General features: G+C 39.1%; 1 protein-coding gene across 3 annotated transcripts in view; it reads left to right on the top strand.

Moving 5' to 3' along the window:
* The first annotated feature begins 618 nt into the window (after positions 1-618).
* Positions 619-21,639, top strand: part of LHX5 (LIM homeobox 5) — a 57,591-nt gene continuing 36,570 nt past the window's right edge. The window contains exons 1-3 of one of the 3 annotated variants that reach the window (XM_077461271.1): positions 619-1,311; positions 5,824-6,047; positions 6,134-6,190. In XM_077461271.1, the coding sequence (XP_077317397.1) occupies positions 1,139-1,311; positions 5,824-6,047; positions 6,134-6,190 (454 nt within the window). In that variant the 5' untranslated portion in view covers positions 619-1,138. The remainder of the gene's footprint in view (positions 1,312-5,823; positions 6,048-6,133; positions 6,191-21,639) is intronic. The other 2 variants (XM_077461272.1, XM_077461273.1) reach the window with 2 other exon arrangements.

Raw genomic sequence — 21,639 nt, forward strand, 5'->3', positions numbered from 1 at the left:
TATATATATATATATATATATATATATATATATATACTGCAATAAATAGAGATACATATGTACACCTATATTTAAACAGGTAGAAAAGGGTCAATGTTTTGGAGAGATGGATGTAAATTGCAGGAACATAGGAGGCCAGTGTTGACCAGAATGAGTTGGTAATTCGCCTATTCTACATGACAAAGGTGATACTTTAGACAGAGGTGACTCCCTGCAGTAGCAATGCTTAGTGGCCCCTTTCTATAGATCTATTGTCCCCTCTACATGGCTCAGGGCTACTCCTTTCTCGGTTTACCATTATCCCCAAAAAAAAAAAAAAAATGTTCCCCATTTCCAACTCAACTCTGTTTACAGGGTGTATTTCAAAACAAATGAGTTGAAATGCTCCTTATACATGCAAAAACCAAGTCCTCATTGTCTTTTTAATGTGAGCTTTGCTGACTCCCCCCCCCCAGCTCAGGTTGTAGGAGCAATCCCTGTGCCTTCCCCCAGAACTGGCAGCAGGACTGGCAGAATCACAAGTCTATATAAGAATCGTTGACAATCACAAAAAAAAAAAAAAGATTCCTCCTTGATGGCAAGTGTGATCTCCAAGCAGAGGCTATGCTCCCCCCTCTTTTTCAGTGCCAGGGACCATTTCCTAGCCAATGTAGTCGAGATATAAATTAACTGGTAGCTATGGCTACTGATTGCTGATTGGCTGCCAGCGTGGAAACGTGCACTGGGACGTCACCAAATCTGAATAAGGATGCGCGAATTGCCAAGCCTGGCACACAAAGCTGATTATGGGGCATAGAGGTGGAGTTGGAGAAAGTGTCATTTAGGAGATTTCTGTGCATCCAGACAGGAAGTTTATTCTGCGTCCTTTTTTTTATTATTTGTATTATTAGTGACTCTGCGTGATTTTACCATTGGAAGAATATCATCGGATGAGAAGACCAAGCGCTGACTTTGATTTCGGGCAGCCAGGTTGCTATTTTGTTGGGGAGAAGCCCCCATTTGTCAGATGAGCTCTTCTACCCTGCGGAGATCGTGAGACTGCTCAAGGGGGCACTGGGCAGTGCTGCAGCTGCTGCGGCTTCGGGTATATGTGGATTGCTGGGGGGGGCATCAAGGTGCTGACTGTGCAGCCTCAATCATGATGGTCCATTGCGCTGGCTGCGAAAGGCCCATCCTGGACCGCTTTCTTCTCAATGTGCTGGACCGGGCCTGGCATGTCAAATGTGTCCAATGTTGTGACTGCAAATGTAATCTTACCGAGAAATGCTTCTCCAGGGAAGGCAAACTCTACTGCAAGACTGACTTCTTCAGGTACGAACTTCGCATTGGCCCTATTGTCATTGCTCGGTGCCAGGGAAAGGGCAAACTTCAGCCTGGCAAGCTCTGCCTTTTGGATATGGTGCTAACCCAACATGATCATGGGTGCCAGGGTCTACCATGTATTCCTGACAGCTCAATTATTTGTTTATTGCTTCCTATATACCTGACAATTCTTTACACATGTACCAGTCTCAAAATGAAGGATTAGTAGGTGAAAGGGGCAACGGCGCTGGAATGGGAAAATACATATTTTTGTGTATTATTATTATTATTATTATATGACATGTATTATTAGATCACAGGGGAGGCTGTGATGTAATAATGTGACCTATGCAGGAAATCATCACATAATGGGCAAAATAATGCTTTTTTATTTTGATGTTAACATTTGATATATTGATTGTGAGATAGAGAATATATATAAATATATATATATATATATATATATATATATATATATATATATATATTATCTTTATATTATTTATTCCAGTGTGTGTGTGTGTGTGCATGGACAGTATTAGGCTTTTTATTTGACAATATATATATATATATATATATATATATATATATACATATATACATATATATATATATATATATTGCACACACACCAGAGAAAAATATATATTCACAATCAATATCTCAAATATTATCTATATCTCTCAAATATTAACATCACATAAAAAGCATTATGCTCTGTGTGTGAATACTATATATATATATATATATATATATATATATATATATATATATATATATATATATATATATATATAATATTTATTTATACTTTTACATTTTTTGTTTCTTCTGTTTCTTTTTTCCTAATTCGCTATCGTTATGTTGTTATTCTTTTTATTTATGTATGGTTTTGTTTACTTTACTTTTTTCTTTTTTGTTTACACTTATTCCGAATACATTTTGCACACTGGCCTTTAGCCAGATCTGCCCTTTTGCATATGAATTCGATGCAAATAATGTGGTTCTAATGTCCTGGCTGGTATCACTGGAATGTCCAGGTCCTTTATGATGCTGAATGGCTTACCTTGCCAGAGGGGGACCAGGCCAGTGACAGTAGTGTCCTTACACCCCTGGGCTGATTTACTAAAGGAGTTGCGAAGCTTCACACAATTCATTTTAGTAACTATTTTACTAGAATTTTGTTATGTGCAAATGAAATAAGAAAATAATGTTATGATTGCATATTTGAAGTAAATAGTACCACAATTTATGTGAATATTCTCAACCACCTTAGTAAATCGGCCTCCATCTCACACACGGTGTACGAATCTCTTTTCGGGACTGGGGTGTTAAATTCGGCACATTAGGTGTACATGATATGTAATGTAAAAGATGCTTGGGAGATGGTATATGTCACGGCTACATTTCACCTTGGACGAGGGCTAGGCTCGCCTTACACCCTTTGATCAGAAGAAGGCTTTTGGGTTTGGATCAGGAAAGGGTTAATAAGGTGATTTATTTTTTTATTTTTCCTAAAATAAATGGGTGCTTAGTTTTAATTCGCTGCTTCCTGAAAGTCTCCTCCCAACTAATGTGAAAACTATTTAGGAGCATTTAATGATTTTTGATAAGGTGTAGGTGAGCTAATTATTTTTCTGGATAAGGCAACCATGACTTATGACCTGTATTACAGTCACTAAATCAAAGTCACAGCTCTTCTCAAGTGATCAGGACTTCGGGCTATACCTCGGCCACAATAGGATAAAGATAGAATAAATATAATTTAAAACATATAGATTTTATATAATAATAATTATAAATCTGTAATACTTCTAGTGTGAAGGTTATGATTTATACACCTTAAAAATATCTTGGTGATAAATATGTATTGAAAAATGGTGTTGTAACACTAAATTAGGCGTTCTAAATAAAATACAATTTTAGGCTTTTTCATATTTGGACTAGTCCATTTTATTTGAAACAATTATGTCTCTCTGTTACATAGGTCAATGGGTACAAAGATATGCAGTTAATAACCATATATTTCTTATTTACCAACCAAAAGTGATTATTGTGAGATGCGCTATTATTTTTTTTAGAACCGATAGATGCGTTGGTTTCAATTATTTGTTCACTATTTCCGGTTACTATTTGTGTATTATTTGTTAATATTTTGGTCAATTTCGGCACGCTATCATGATTTTTAATTTTTTACTTTTTATTCTTTATTTTTCTGTTTTGGTAAAATCCGGCGGGCAAATATATTTTCATTTTACATGTGTACACTGCGCTGTGTAAAAAAAAACAAAAAAAAACAACACACACACACACACACACACATATATATATATACATATATATATATATATATATATATATATATATATATATATATATATATTCGCCTATCAACGAATTTCTTACCAAAAAGGCGGATTATTATTTTTTTATTATTATTATAAAATATCAGTGCTTTCATAAAACCATTTACCTATCGTAAACATGTATTTCATAAAATCCTTTGTTTTATCATTTGATCCAATAGAGATTTAAAAAGGAGGAAACATAACATTTATTAGAGTTTAATTTTTGGTTTGCCTCGGAATTTTCAGGAAGCTGAAAATCCATTGTTTAAAATATATATTTTACATTGTATCGCTGGGTATTTTATTGCAGTTCTGGTTGCCTTTTCTGAGTTAAATAGGGGAACCCCTCTCACAAGACCAGGGTTTTATGGTGCTGTCCTTAGTAAATGGTAAACCACTCAAAACGGGGGTCAGGCTGTGCAGCAATTTAGAAAATGGGGGGGGGGGGGGCTCTCATAAAAATAGGGTTGTGGGTTGCATGACCTTAGTGAATATGGAACCACTCTCCCGATTAGGCGGTGCCATATCTTAGTGGATGTGAGACAGGGTTGTACAGCGCTTTATTAAATGGGGGGCCACTCTCCAAGATGGGTTATATGGCTCTTCACTTTAGGGACTAGGGATCAATTTCTTCACACGTCGGGCTATGTTGTGCTTCACCTTAGTAAATAAGGGCATAAGGAGACTACTCTCGCAAGATAGAGTTATGATGTTGTGTACCTTAATTAATAGGGGGCTAATATCCAAGACTGGATTACATTTTTCTTGCACTTTAGTGAATAGGGAACCATTCGCACAAGACTTGGTTATGTTGTTCTGCATCTTAGTGAAAAGTGGGACCACTCTCCATGTCAGGGTAGTGTTGCTCTGCACCTTAGTGAATAGGGGACCATTCGCATAAGACTTGGTTATGTTGTGCTGCATCTTAGTGAATAGGGGACCACTTTCAATGGCAGGGTAATGTTGGCCTGCACCTTAGTGAATAGGGGACCATTCGCATAAGACTTGGTTATGTTGTGCTGCATCTTAGTGAATAGGGGACCACTCTCAATGGCAGGGTAATGTTGACCTGCACCTTAGTGAACAGGGGACCATTTGCACAAGATTTGTTTATGTTGTGCTGCATCTTAGTAAATAGTGAGACCACTCTCTATGGCAGGGTCATGTTGGTCTGCACCTTAGAGGCACCACTGTCCAAGACAAGGTTAGGTTGTCCTGCACCTTAGTGAATAGGGAAAGTACTCTCCAAGATTAGGCTTTTTTTGTGTGCTGCATCTTGGGGAATATGGGTCACTTTCCAAGATGGGGTTATGATGTTCTGCACCTTAATGCATAGAGGGACCAATCACACAAGACGGTATTATGTTATGCTGCACCTTGGTCAATAAGGAACAATTCTCCAGAATTTGGGTTGTATTGTGCTGCATCTTGCTGAATGGGTACCACTCTTCATAATGAGGGAGATTTACTAAAACTGGAATCCGCCTCAGCTGTGCATGGTAGCCAACCAGCTTCTAACTTCAGCTTGTTCAATTAAGCGTTCACAAAATAAAATGGAAGCTGATTGGTTGCTATGCAGAGCTGCACCAGATTTCTCCAGTTTTAGTAAATCTCCCCCACTGAGTTAATGCTGTTCTGCACCTTAGTAAATAAAGGGGGGGGGCACTCCTTCAGAACTGGGTCGTGCTGTTCTGCACCTTAGTAAATAAAAGGGGGACACTCCTACAGAACTGGGTTGTGCTGTTCTGCTCCTTAGTAAATAAAAGGGGGGCACTCCTACAGAACTGGGTTGTGCTGTTCTGCACCTCGGTGGATGGGGAACCTCTCTCACAAGACTAGGTTTATATTGATATACACACCTTAGTGAATAGGAGGGTGATTTTCACAAGACTGGGTATATGATTGTGCACCGCAGTGAATGGGTTACGAGTGGCAGCATTGTAAAGGGTAGTCATCTCAAGTGATTGAGAGTGGTAAGTAGCATTTTGCACCCATACTCCAGGCCATCTATTCTGCCCTGATATATACATGACAGGTAGAGGAATCAGACAGACACCTGGTTCTGTATTGTAGAGCGTTTCGTTTTCTATGAACCCTTTCATGTACAATGAATAAAACTGATGTTACATGTGATTGCCATTGCTGATCCCCAGCTGTTGTGTATTCCTTGCAGGAGGTTTGGTACAAAGTGTGCAGGGTGCTCCCTAGGAATCTCCCCCAGTGACCTAGTGAGGAAAGCCAGGAACAAAGTATTCCACTTGAATTGTTTCACCTGTATGGTCTGCAACAAGCAGCTCTCCACCGGGGAGGAACTCTACATCATAGACGAGAACAAATTCGTCTGCAAAGAGGATTATGTCAGCACCAGCAGCCTGAAGGAGGGCAGCCTCAACTCAGGTGAGTGAGCTTGTCTTCTGCTGGTCAATTGCTCCTTTTGGTTGACGTTGGCGTGACGTCATTTGAATTTTCCTTTTATCGCTCAGTAGATGATGTGAATGTAAGCCTCATCAAGTGTGAATTGGATAATCAAACAGTGCCTGGTATGTATCAAGATGTATATATGGTTTCATTCTATTGCTAGTAATGTTTTTATAGTACAAGATCAATGTGTTAAGATAAATGTTGCGTTTTAATTTAAGCATTTATCATGTTGTCTCTACCTACTGCTAATCTATTCACTGGGGTTCATTTCATCCCCCCCAAATCTATATGCACCTTGTACTGTACAGCTTCTATATAATAGAGGTCCTTATGAGCTCATCTCAGCCAGAGATGCACATAAACCTCTTCCTCTCTTCATTGTGCCAGCTTGTGGGTGGAACACAATCTAAACATCCCCACAAGTGCCAGACACACCTGCTTTTGTTAGGCAGCTAGGATCAGCTCTATACACCTTACTACCTACTATCCACATGCCATTTATTAGCCTGTGCCAGCCAGATGTCTCCTGCAACATACACAGTACCATCAGCAAATAACCTAAAAGGGAAGGGGGGTGTATGACTATAGGGAAGCTCACCCTTAAGCTGGATGCACACTATACATAAAAGGGAATGGGGGGTAAATGATGATAGGGAAGCTCACCCTTAAGCTTGATACACACTATACATAAAAGGGAATGGGGTGCATGACTATAGGGAAGCTCACCCTTAAGCTGGATACACTCTATACATAAAAGGGAATAGGGGTGTATGACTATAGGGAGGCTCACCCTTAAACTGGATACACACTATACATAAAAGGGAATGGGGGGTGCATGACTATAGGGAAGCTCACCCTTAAGCTGGATACACACTACAGGCATACCCCACTTTTAAGTACACAATGGGGTTTATTTACTAAAGCTGGAAAGTGCAAAATCAGGCTCACTTCTGCATAGAAACCAATGAGTTTCTAACCCCAGCTTGTTCAATTAAGCTTTGGTAATAAAACCTGGAAGCTCATTGGTTTCTATGCAGAAGTGAGCCTGATTTTACACTTTTCAGCTTTAGTAAATAAACCCCATTGTGTACGTAAAAGTAGGGTATGCCTGCATACAATTTTTTCTTTAGGTTTTTTCCTTTTAAATTTTCCAAATCCATATAATATGAGGTCAAACCTAAACACTTTTAATTTGTATGCCATCAGGCAGGTCCTTTCACTACATAGTTGAAGGTAAATCTCAAGGAAATCTAACAACCTAAAGTTGTATATTGTGTATCCAGCTTTACTCAGTGAAATGTTACTTTGTGCCTAAACAATCACTATGAAGCTGATCTGGTACCAGAATCATTTTCTGGCTGCTGTTGACTACAAATAGATAGATCAAGGTCATTTAATCATAAACATTTCCAGTGAAACTGGCTTGGTGGTGTTTGAAGTGAGCATGTGCTAAAGTGAACTTCAATAGATCAACCTTGAACCTTACAAACTGATATGTACTCTGCTTCAGAATATAGAGTCTCCATTGTAACATTTTATTGTAAATCGGCCAGTTTGATCATTGTAATACTTGTTTCATTCTCTCTGCATGTGTTTTATGTATTTGTGTGTTTTTAGACAGCGCTGCACTTTGTCCAGAACAGCCAGGTTAAGTTTTGTTGTGTGTCTATAAAGAAAGATGTACTGGAAAATGACAGTTAGAGAAGGAAAGGATTACGTTGGTAGCTAATGGAAAATAAATGTTTTTTTATTTCAGTCAGGCTTGTAAAAATGAGCCACACACAGAATGCAGTAATCCATGTCAACCAGCCAAAGATTAGTTAGGACCAAAACACAGTCTAATTGATTGGAATGGAATATGCAATGATGTCATAGTGTTTTTTTTTTTTTTTCAAGTCTTTGCTTGGTTGAATTGTACCTGTTGCCAAAAAGTGGTAAAAACAGACTGCTAATCAAATGCCTGGACATCAGTCTGCATATTCTAACCATTGGAGCACTCCATGATCACCAAAACACATGATATGCACTTAGTGACCAGCTTCCTTGGTGGCCTTACTATTGGTTATCACAGTGAATGGTAGTCTCACTTACTAAAAGTTAAGGGAATTCAATGTATGTGGTGGGTGTTATGGGGCTGGTGTCTGAGGAAGTTGGTCACTAATGGCATATTAGAGTGCCCTAGGTTTTTGGAATCATGGGCAATTTCCCCACAACTTGTTATATTCACTTAATGATTTGTACCATTATACATACATATACATCCTATATCTCTAACAGCCAATCCAACTAGGAGAGAATTTGTTTAAGATTTCCCATAATCTAAAAAACTTTGCAAGAAATCAGTCTTTATAAGGAAAACCTATTTTATATTATCCACCATATATCAGTGGTCCAAAAACATCACCCCTTTTCTTGAATTGAACTGGTCCTACACTGATGCCATTGATGAGGGACAAATCCTCCCATTGACCCAAATGATGGTCCATAAACGTTCCCATTGACACCATGGATGGGTGTATATCTACAAATTATCCAAATGATGAGGCTCAATTCCTCCCACTGACACTAACAATATTGCACTTATCCTTCCTCTGACACCAAAGAAGGGGTACAATTCCTCTGACACTAATAATGGGGCACTATTCCTCCCTCGAACGCCAATGACATGGTACTATTCCTCCCACAGACATTAATGATGGAGTACTATTTCTTCCACTGACACCAACAATGGCCCTCCCCCTTATTGACCAATGGCACTAGGTAATTTTCTACTACCACTGACGAACAAATTCAGGGCTTAATTTACTTCTACTGACCAGCATGTGGCATTGATTATTCCCACTGATGCTGTGGCATTTTCTATTTCCAGTCTGCCCCCCTAAACTCTTAAAGTTAACTTGCCCTTTGTTTAATAATTTTGGGGACCCCTGCCCTATGTACATTTAAAAGCTGAAATCGTGATTATTACCTGCATGATGTGTTAAAGTGATTGTAAAGGATTCCGTTTTTTTTTTTTCCTTGGATTTACCTTGCATTCTCTGCATTAAGGTAACCCTTTAATGTGCAGCGCCCTCCTCCCTCTTCCCTCCTCCATCCCTGCCCTTCTCTCAATATTTACTTGAGCCTGATCTTGATCCAGCACTGTGCTTGAGTGCAGCGGCACGGCTCTCTCTCACTCTTGCACTTGTGCTCTCGCTCTCTCTCTCTGTCCCTCCTCACTGGACTCAGTGAGAGCAGCAGGAGTCATTGGCTCCTGCTGTTGTCAATCAAATCCAGTGATGAGGCAGAGGTGCCGAGCCACACTGTGGATGTCAAGACACACACAGTGCGGCTCGGGATTGAGCCAGCATGTGTACCACCATAGGCAGTGGATTCCTATGGTGGCAAACAGAGGTGGAGGAGTAGAGTGCTAGCGGTGGACCCTAGAGGAGGATCAGGCCTGCTCTGTGCAAAAGCATTGCACAAAGCAGGTAAGTGTAAGTGTTTTTTTTTTTTCGTGTGTTATGTTTTTGTTTTTCAGGGGTTTTTTTTGTTGTTGTTTTTTTAAGAACCTTTACAATTGCTTTAATTGAAATCATGCATTGTAACAGCAATGAAGAAATCCTCTTTCCTTTTTATATAGCTGTATGCTGTCTACTGTCAGTGATCTTTACCTCCCCTCTGCACCTTTCTACTTCATTTGCATTTACTGCTACCTTAATTATTATTTTTTAATAACTGTCTTTTCCTGATCTTGCTTTTTGTTGCATCCTCTCATGCACCCAATACCCCAAACATATTTATATCCCGTCACCCGCATCCACCTTATAAAGGGCCTAAAAAGGCCCTTGCCTATGGGTGTTTTTGTTTTTACTCCTATCTCCCACTGCCTTCCTCACTTCTGACACTCAGAGATTGCTGACCACATGCCCAGCGCCACTCCAAAAGCCAGCTTCTCTCACCATCACCCTCGTCACACAACAGTCTCCACTAACTATAAGAGGTTTCCATCTCTTATCTGACATGCAAACGGACAATCCCACATCTGCCAACTACACTATTCAAACTATATCTGGGCATCCAGACTTGACAGGCTTGCATATGGAACTGGCTCCCTTAGAACCGTCCTAAGTTCACCCCTCTGGCCCACAGACCCAGAGGTACGCTCAGATCTAGATTCTCTTACCAGAGATCTTAGTGTTTTCTATGAAAGTCAGAAACTATGAGTGAGTGACTTGTATAGCGCTACCTATGCGAACTGAATCGCTTCAGGGCGCTTTCTTGCCACCAGAGTCCATCTGCGGCTTTTTTTGCGTGGTCCTTTACCCCTTAAGGTCCTGACACGCTTATAAACACATACAACATTGACATACACAATATACTATACTATACCAAGAACCCCCCCCCCTCACGCATTGCTCACCTCATCACTTTAAACCCAGATCTCTCTTTCACAGAGGAGATCAAAATGATCTTTTGATATTTATGTTCCACCTGTCGGTACATCTCTGTTTTTGAAGTTCGGTTGTTATGACCTCTGTACTTTTATGTAAGTTTATTCTGTACACGCTAATTACTTTCAATATCATTTTTGTGAAGAAAAAACAAAAAAGGAATGTTCATTATGGTGTCCTTTTATGAAGCAGTGAAATCTATTCACTGCTTCATTCTCCGGCATTCACATAGGAGATCTTTCTCCTCTGTGTGCCACTTTATGAAGCGGAGTAGATCGCTTCACACTTGGAGGAGTGAAGCGATCTACAAACGCTTCTAACACTGGAGAAAGGCCCCTAATACTGGAATCTCGTGAGACTTTACGAGATTACAGTACTAGAAATTCACAGATACACACAGATGTCAATTTATTAAGCAGTGATAAATTATCACAGCTCAATACACTGACACGCAGTGTGATTAATGTTAGTGAAATAAAGCGTCCCCCTACATAATATATACATGTATACACACACAGACATTATATATACATGTATATACACACACATTATATATATATATACATATGCACATTATATATATATATGTATATATATGTATACACATACATATGACAAGGGGACATGGTTACAGTGTTGGGGGGTCTGAACGAGGCATAAGGAAGTTAATTATCTTCCTCTTTCCTCCTCAGATCCCCCCACATTCTCTCTTCACTCCCCGATTCTCCACCTCTGAGTTGGTGAATCGGGGCGTGTGAATTCTGACACAGATCACCAGTGAAGCGCTGAGATCCCAGCTTCATAAAGTGACCGTTACTGTGTCAGTCTATGAGGATTTTCAGTGTGTGGAGATAATCGGCGGGAGAACAAGTTCAAACACTTCTCCCCCGATTATCTCTGGTTTATATACTGTTTATGGGCTGTGATCAGCGGCGATCCTCTGGATCTCCACTGATCACTGCTTCATAAACGGACACCTCAGAGTGAAAATCACTTCCAATTCTCCAATCATGCACAAATAAGTGAACACGAGTGTCTTTCATATGATTGGATAGTTGAATTGAATCTTCACTCTTCGAGAGAACAGTCCTCAACTTCTTTAATAAATCAGCCTCAATGTACCACTTTATTGATCACTAGCTTGCAGTCACATCTTTTGTTCTAATTTTTTTTATATTTGGTCCGTTATATCTGGAGCCATCATTAAACATCAAACGTTAAGCAAAGCTGTAAGGCACATATTTACAACTTATATTTGAGGAAAATACTATCTTTTTCTTCCTTAGAGAAATACATTGAGCGTGTGAATGAGGGAATCCTTCCCGCTAAGCTGTTGTATTCGGACAGCGGGGAGCCTTCTCTGCCATTAGAATACACTGATCAGTGTTGCAAGTTATAGCCTGCAGTGCTGATTGAGTGAAGAAAATCAAACAGGGTGGTTATCCTTGCTAAACCGGCCGAATTTCGATCCATGTACTGTCTCTACCTTGTGGAAAAACTTGTGAAAGGAAGTATGGCTGTTGGAAGGTGTCGGTGGCAGTCATTCTTCCAAAAAGATATTTGAAGAAACACAGTGCTAATAGAACCCCCAACTCCTAACTCTCAGGGACTTTTCAAGATAGTGGACAAAGTGCCTTGATCTTAAGATTAGACCTTAAAGATGGGTAGAACTGTGGCCCACATATCAAAGTAAATATGCTTCTGTAGAGGGAGAGGGTGGATTGAATTAAGCCAAAGAAAAGGGAGAGGGAGAATAAACACACTTTGTTATAAAGTACACTTATCGTTAGGCTCTGTATGAGCAAGCTGTTCATATTAAGAGAAGATTTATGTTGCCATTTGTGAAAGTGCACATATCATAGTACATGTTCACAAAACACCAAGGTCATGCCTCTTGTGTGTAATCTGTTTTCTAAACACAGATTAAGCTGTCCTCAATGGCAGATAGTTAGAGCCAGCTGAAGGCACCCCCAATTGTTTGCCACAGAGTAAAGCAAACATGTTACTCTGACCACGCTGTCACATTCGTGAAAAATCACTTTTTACAGAATATCCCAGGCTATGTAAGGCCAGGGATATTTTTCGGGGGGGGGGGGGGGGGGGGGTTCAGCCTTGGGCACCTAGAGGAAAATAAGTAGGTGCACTGTGTGCTGCGGGGAATTGTTAGTGTGGCAAAATTGCACAGTGGGAGGGGGCTTAAAACATGAGCCTAACATGTGGCACAGTCCTTGTACTCAAACTACTGAGTACACAGGGTTCAGGAGTGCATAACACACAAGTCAGTAGGCAGAGTACAACAAAGGAATGACCTTTCCCCCAAGACAAAATTTTCCCTAGTACAGATCATCCCCCAGTTACAGATTACTTTCTCCAGTACACTCCCCCCCCCCCCACCTGTACACAATACTCCCCCCCAACCAGTACAGACCTCTCCCCCCACCAGTACAGCTCCCAAAAGTACAGATTCCCCATCTCCTCCATCAATACAGCGCCTGCCAATACTAATCTCTCCTAGGCATTACAGCCTCTCCACCACAACATTACAGCTCCCCCAGTGTAGCTCTTCCCCCATCACTAGTACAGCCAGGTTCGTCCCTTCCCCAAATGCAGTTTCCCTGAGTACAGTTGCAGGGGGGAGTTTGGACTATACCCCCTGGTCTGATAGTGCCTCCGCGTTCTTAAGACATTGGTCCTTGGACGTTAGATGTGTCCAATTATCCAATCAAGTCATCACAATCTTTATTTTACTCATTATTGTATTCTAATGCAATGATATATAAATGTATAGTGTATCCCAAGGTTCGCTACACTATACCAACCCCCTCTACTTCTACCTTTTTCAAGTTTTGTGAAAGCCATAATTGGACTATTTGGACTATTTGAATGTGAAAGCTTTGGCTATGGGCCCAGACTTCCATCCAAATTGCCCTTCTTTTAATATACCACTGGTAAGGGAAAACACATTTTGGTCTCTTTTCAGCCATCCTGTGTTAAGCTGTATGTTGTAAACCAATGTAGGGAACACACCATTTTTCTCTATTCCATGGTATTTAAGGGGAATTAAAATGTAGGGACTGGATTAAAAACCCTAAACAAAATTCCATAAAGGGTTATACATTGTTTTACATCCACCTGGAGTGTGTCATGATAATTAAAATGACAATATCTATGTTTAATACTGGTATGAAATGATGTTCTCTGTTCTGAGTAATGAATAAATAAGGGACCATTTAAGCAGCTGCCAACGGCAGCCAAAAATCACACTCTGTCCTTTCTATACACTTCTGTTTATTACTGTTGTCTTTTATTACATGAAAACTTTGGTTTACATTTTCTGAGTTATTTGTGTATCAACATTTCACTACATTTTATAAATGTGGAAAGGACAGATGCGAATTTTTCTTTTCCATCAAATTGTCTTTTTTTGTTATTTAGCTATTCTGGAAAATTACACATACTTGCATATTCAAATTTCTCTTACTAATCCTTGCACATATATAAAATGTTTAGTAATCTGTGTAGTTTTCTAATGTGAGTATAGTTATATGAGTAAGAACAGACCAACAAAATAAGAAATCTTCAGTGAATAGGGTACAAACCCTATCTGGAAACCTGAACCAAGTGTGTCTTAAGCCCCATACACACTATATAAGATTTTCTGCAGATTTTTTCCTTCAGATTTACCAAAACCATATAATATGAGGTCAAACCTTAGGCGTTTCAATTTGTATGCAATCAGGCAGGCCCTTACACTACATGGTTTTGGTAAATCTGAAGACAAAAATCTGCAGAAAATCTGATAGTGTGTATGGGGCTTTAGTGCCACTGAACAGGAATTCAGGAATAGTTGGCAATATCTTGAAATACATTTAGTGGTGCTTTTACTTTTTAAATGAATATTTTGAAATGGTTTCCTGTGACAATTTACTGCTGTGATGGTGTAACAATCTCCATCACACATGATACTCTGGAGCTCCATAAAAAAAAAAAAACTTGACTCATTCATTTATTAAGGAGGACTATAAAATATTCAATCCCAAATATGACCTATTCATTAAAGGGAATACATAGTATCTTCAGTTTTTACATATGCATGTACTGTAAGAGATCAGGCTAAAGTAAATGTAAACCCTCACATATACCCAGTGAAGTGAACAGCCTCAGATGATACATAGAGATGAAACAAATCTCCCTACATAAGTTTTACATGTATATCTGCTATGTTTAGCTTTATATATTCTTTAGAAAGTTCACATAGTGTTAGGAGATTTTCACTTTCTGTTCAGCACTACAGTGAAGCTTGAGCATACAGCCAAGACAGCTGATTGGAGGAAAGGCACACGCGCCTCTCCTCATAGGTAGAGACTTTCAGAACTGATCTTTGAATAGTTCAGCTTTCTGCTAATCTATTTATAGCATCCTCCCCAACACAAAACTCAGGCTATTTATATCTCTGTTGACCAGGGACCTGCAGTCAGGGGTGCGGCCTATGGTTCCAGAGACTTGGGACTCTTTGCAGCTATTTGCAGCCTGTCAGAAGCTACATACACAGTGACCAATTTAAATACAAGCTGGCACACACTGTTTGCAGCAGACTGAGAAGATGAGCTCACAGTGCCTCTCACTTCTTGTCAGAAGCACTGAGCTTAATGTCCAATAAAAATGCTGCGGTGGAGGCACGCTTCTCACAGCAGTGTCATAGAAGGGGGCATGTGTCTAAAAGACACATGCTCCCTTGCAGCCCAGCTTTCTTGCTACAAGGGAAAAACATGTGTTTATGGGTATAATATTTACCCACAATCCCATGTTTTTCTCACACAGTTAAGAGGACGAATGAGAATCTGCTGCTAAAAAGGTACTGTTATATAGTATATTATAGTAAATTTACTTTAAAATCAATATATTATAATTTTTATATTACTTACGGTAATTAACCCCTTGCCACCCAGGCCAATTCTGACACTTCTCTCTTACATGTAAAAATCCAAATTTTTTTGCTAGTAAATTACTCAGAACCCCCAAACATTAAATATAAATATATAATATGTATTTTTTTTTTTGTTTTTTTTTTTTTTTTTATCAGACACCTAGGGAATAAAATGGTTGTCATTGCAACTTTTTATATTACACAGTATTTGCTCAGTAATTTTCAAACACATTTTTTTTTTTTGGGAAAGAAATTGTTTCATGAATTAAAAAAAAAAACCCTATAGTTAGCCTGATTTTTAATTTATTTTTTGGTTTTGTATACTATGAAAGATGATGTTACGTGGAGTAAATAGATACCTAACATGTCATGCTTTAAAATTGTGCACACTTGTGGAATGGTGCCATTTAGAGTTACAGAGGAGGTCTAGTACAAAAATTATTACACTCGCTCTAACGTTTGCGGCATATGTAACCTGTGTGTATCTGGCTCTGATGCTAGGCAGTGCCTCACCAGTCACTGACCTCACCACATGTCCCTGCTGTTGGCCGAGAACTTGTCAGAAGTTATCAGGCTGATAACAAAAAAACAGAGCAGGAAAAAGCTGCTGGACACAGTGCTTTTAAGAGAGATAAGAAAACACTTCAGATATGTGCCCAGCTCAAATTTAATGAATCGGGTTTACATTCACTTTAATATAAATCTCAGCAATGTTTGGATTTTTTTTTTTTTAAAACTGTTTCTAGTTGTAAAAAAAAAATTGTTGTAAAAATTTGTAACGTGCATTGTGGCAGCCATATTTGTGAAGATTTTCCTGCTGCTTTGTAGTGTAACACAGTAATTGTGCAATATTGTTGGCTGACTCATTAAAAACAATGCACCCCATGTTATTAAGAATGGGCAGAGTTATTGCACTGAGACAAAGAGCTCCCTCTGGTGCTAATTTATAAACCTCTATATCTGTCGCAATAACAAAAATATGCAAGTCTAAGCATGTAAAAATGTGTAACCCATATAAAAAATACTGTAAGGCAAACACTGCATTAATAACTCAAAATAAGTCCTCAATAAAATACACTATTTTCCATTTAGGTTAGATTATAATTACATTTTCTCAATAAATTGAGAAACCTGCCATGAGATGGATACCGGTTTCTGCCATTCTTAACCTCTACTGCAAATGGTGATTTCCCTGCTGTTCTGCCACCCACAATTCCCAACTTACCCATTCACTGAGCTGGCACAAGTATGCATCTCAGATCTGATTTAACTAGGTGCATGCCTGTTATAGCTCAGTGATTTGCTTCGCAGGAATTCCAAAAAATGTGCAAGATGGCCTACTAGCATTTTAAAAGATGGTCAAAAATTAGCAGAGCATCCATACTATCTCCTTTTTTAAAGCTAAAATTTCAAAAATTTTGAAATTTCAAAACGTTTTGCAGTGGGGATGTCCTTGTTTTTGTCTAGGATAAAAAAGCACACACCAGTGATGTTCAAAGCAGTCACAATATTGGTAAAAATCATTTCTTCTATAGACTGTTGAAGACCACAAGCTGAAGGCCACCAATACTTGCAAAATTGTCTATTAGAGACTGGCTGCAAATTCTCTTTCCAGTAATATCCCTGTTTTTCAATAGGCATCCTGCTTACTGTAAAATAAACTCCCTCTTTTTCCGCATTGTAGGTTGCATAGCTGTCATTATTGATTTTTATGTCATCACCCCACCGCTCCACCTCGTCCAGTCAGAGAACACTTGCATTTATTTAGGAAATTCAATACATTCCTTAAATGGTGCCTGTGTTGAGAGGCCAACCTTGTTCAGTAAATAACTCAGTGCAGCCAGAAGTATATGGAGATCACCGGAGTAGCAATGTCTACGAAAGATTTCCAGCTTCCAGGGGCAATGGCCAGGTATGGTACCTACATAGTTATTTGGGTCCAAGCTGAAATGTCCATACCCGGAATTAACCTTTACTGGTGCATACTCCAAATGCATTAACTGGACTCATTGGCTCAGGCATGAAGTGAGTTAAGGTGCAGTATAGCTGAACAATTATGTATGGGTACATTTACACCCATAGAGCTTCTTTTACTCATGAATGGTTTTTCAGTCAATTTCTGACCACACTAAGAACTTTGCACTAGGCCTTTTCTTAAAGTCCTTACTGATATCATGTTCTATTTTAAAAGACATTCTGTACAGTACTTCTCTTTCTCTCTGATTTCAAAATCAGTAAGACTTACAATGCAGCTTGTATAATATCTTATTTAGAATAAAGGGAGAAATAAAATAAAAAAACGATAACCCTTGATGCTACAAAGAGAAATCATTAAGTGATGTATTATTGTATGTGATAACTTCATAAAGAATAGAGTTCCTTTTTAAACACTGAAAGAGTACCATGGGATAATCATCGGGAAGTGGTTAAGAGTTGATTCCTTTCTATCGATTCTCTCACAATCTCGGACGTGCTTCTTAATAGCACAGGCTCAGCAGTCTTTCTTTTGTTCTATAGTATGTCCCTATATCACATCTGCTATTTGCAAAAGCTATACTGCTCATGTGAGCCTAGATAGATAAATAGATCATTTCCTAAAGACAAAATACATGAACTGTAAAATATAAACTTTTTCTAATCGGGCTCATTCCCACTAGAACAAACTTCTACATGTTGTATTTTTGGTATGTTGCCCCATGTGGTCCCATTCAAGTTTATTGAATGGGATTCTTTCAAACCACAGCACAACACGCATTATGGTGTAGGGCACAATTTGCCAGGCAAAACACTTCATTAGAGGAATATGGCTGCTGCCATGCTGATCTTTCTAAAAAATTCTAGCCACCTGATATGGTTGTTATGCTTGTTCCTAAGTCACACAATTGACCCAAAAAAAGAATCTAATTTAGGAAGGTCAAAAGTTTTGTGCATATACCTGATATGGGTTAGTAAACCAAAGTTTTGAAATCAGGGGATCAACATGACAGCAGAGACGCTAGCTGTTTCATAATGAGAAGTCATCAATAGAAACCTTATGCTTTAGTCACGGACATGATCCTGACGGTTCTGAACTTAGATCGCAACAGAGTTTCAAAATCATTGTGGATTAATCTAGCAGTGGACAACTGATGCTTTTGGCAGTTTGTTCATTGTAGAAAACGGCATAGAGTAAAGCTGGCCATGCGTTAGTAGATTTTCGAAAAACGTCCATATACAAATATTTCTAATATTCCACATATTCCTACAAAAACTTAATTGTACATTCAAAGACTGGATGAAAGTCATTCAAAAGTAGTTTAAAATTTGCTTTTAACAATCAATTCTGGAATGAATGTGATTTCCATACACTGTTGGAAATGAAAAATGCAAGAAAAATTTTACATCCTGCTTCTTTACACTTTCTCATCACTGCGGTTGAAGAAAAATGTCGATTTGACCCCACTATCAACTAGAAAATGTAACAAACATTCTTAAAATGAAGACATTTTTTAACAACATTCTATCAGTGTATGACCAGCTTAACAGAATTGAAATGCTTTGGAAACAACTTATTCTGCTGTGTGTGTGTGTGTGTGTGTGTGTGTGTGTGTGTGTGTGTGTGTGTGTGTGTGTGTGTGTGTGTGTGTGTGTGTGTGTGTGTGTGTGTGTGTATGTGTGTGTGTGTGTGTGATACATCAGTTTACCTGCATTGAGTTTCTTGGTTCTGACATTGTTGCAGTTGACTTTAAAACATTGAAAACTATGTATAACATAAGTCGCACAATGTAAAAAAAAGTATTCTTAAAGGGATTGTATGGTTTGCACATATTTTCTTTATTGGTTATAGTCAATTAAAAAAATAGATATTAGTCAGATAAATATGAATATTCTGTACAGTATAAATATTTTGCCCTCCGCTTCTTTTCACATTTCCCTTATACATTTACAGATTAAAAAAAAAATCTGTTTACAGATCTCAGTAGCTCAAGCCAAATTTTTCACACAGCTGAATGGTTCACAACTGGTTAGGGCTTTGTCCAAAGTTCAATCGCAGCAGTGTTGTTGATTTTACTGAAAACTGGAGAGTGCAAAATCTGAAGCAGCTCTACATAGAAACCAATCAGCTTACAGGTATTTTTAGCTTAACCCCCCTGGCGGTATTCCCTGGTGTGACTTGGGGTGGAGCGGTAACCCCAAGCCACACTCAGGATAGCATCTCTTTGTCCCCAGGATCCTGCAATGTCTCCCTGCTGTGTGAGCGAGCCGCCCTCCGCTCAATCTATCATGGAGCTGAGCTCCGTTCCCTGTGAGCATTGCGATGCATGGGGACAGAGAATGGCACCAAATTCAAAAAGTAACACACAATACATATACAGTACACTGTAATCTTACAGATAACATTACCGTATCAATTTATTTCACATCCCTTTTGTCCCTAGTGGTCTGTCCAGTGCCCTGCATGCAGTTTTATATTATTAATACTGTTCTTTTTTGCCTGGAAACTGGAGATTGTCCATAGCAACCAAAACTGTCCCTGGTTTTAGACCAGCTAGAAAACAGCAATAATAAATTAGAATCACTCACAGAATTTAGCGATAGTGATTTGTGGGGAAATCTGTCAACAAACACTGAAAGTAATGACAGCGACAATTCCACAACTGAGCAAATTTCAGTGTTTTTGATTTGATTACATTATTGAATAATTTTTATTATTATTATATTATTATTTATTATAATTATAGTTATTTATTATATTATCATTTTTGATTTCGTTTTTCAAACGTTATCATATCCGGGATGTCTACTAGACTCTTGTTTGGACAGATTTAAGTGAGTTATTCCTAATTATTGCAGGCCTACAATATAAAACGCCAAATTTCCATGCAAAATAATTGTACCGCTTTGAGCATCAAGAATCTGAAATAATCATACCGCCAGGGAGGTTAAGGCCCCTTTTAAATGGATGCTTCTGCTTGCTCAGCATAGGCTCTCTCTGCTGATCCTCACTGAGCAAGTGGATGACAAGTCTGTGTCTGCTCCTCTATGCAGTGCGGACACAGATAGTCCCGCTCTCCTCTATGGGGAAATCGGATAGGGACAGACCGCCTGTCCATTTCCATCTGATGCCTTTCGATCCAGTCAAGTTCCTCCACCCTTAACTCAGTCATCCATGTCTTTATGGACCTTGTTTGTGCACTGGTGCACAGTCATGTTGGAACAGATAGGGCCATCCCCAAACTGTTCCTACAAAGTTGGAAACATGACATTTTCCAAAATGTCTTGGTATGCTGATGCCTTAAGAGTTCCCTTCACTGGAACTAAGGGACCAAGCCCAACTCCTGAAAAATAACCCCACACCGCCCCTACACCAAATGATTTGGACCAGTGCACAAAGCAAGGTCCATGAAGACATGGATGAGCGAGTTTGGGGTAGAGGAACTTAACTGGCCTACCCAGCACCCTGACCTCAACCCGATAGAACACCTTTGAGGTGAATTAGAGTGGAGACTGCGAGCCAGGCCTTCTTCTCCACATCAGTGCCTGACCTCACGAATACACTTCTTGGAAGAATGGTCAAACATTCCCATAGACACACCCCTAACACTTGTGGACATCCTTCCCAGAAGAGTTGAAGCTGTTATAGCTGCAAAGGGTGGGCCAACTCAATATTGAACCCTACGGACTAAGACTGGGGTGCCATTAAATTTCGTGTGTGTGTGTGAAAAGACAGGCGTCCCATTACTTTCGGTAAGTGTGTGTGTGTAGATATAGATTATATATAATCTAATGTATCTAGCATGCATATATACATATCTTTTTAGATTGTTTCATTTTTAGCTACATGTAGAATGTAATCCCTGGCTCGAGTATATAACCTATTTTGTAGTGCTTTAGCACAGTCTGCAGCCAGTCAGATCTTCTGCAGCAGATAATTTTACTGTGCAGGGTTTGAGGGAAGAAGTGCCTTGTCCACTTAAGCTATTGTCTACCAACAGGGCTGCCAGTGGCAGGATTATGTTGGGATTAGGTCAGAAATGGATACTCGCACACCACAGTACATGCATAGAGCATGTGTCAGACACATTCACTAAGCAGTGATGAATGAAAGTATGGCCTCTAAACACACTCACCATCATGTCTTAGGCCAAATTACATTTTAACTCCAAAAAAAATTTTTTTTATGTGTTTGGCCAACTTGAAAGAGCAAGGTGCCTCAGGTGTAAGGCTG

This window comes from Lithobates pipiens, unplaced genomic scaffold, assembly GCF_037356315.1.
Source record: "Lithobates pipiens isolate NorthernLeopardFrog02 unplaced genomic scaffold, aLitPip1_a1.2 Scaffold_3, whole genome shotgun sequence".
NCBI classification, from domain to species: domain Eukaryota; kingdom Metazoa; phylum Chordata; class Amphibia; order Anura; family Ranidae; genus Lithobates; species Lithobates pipiens.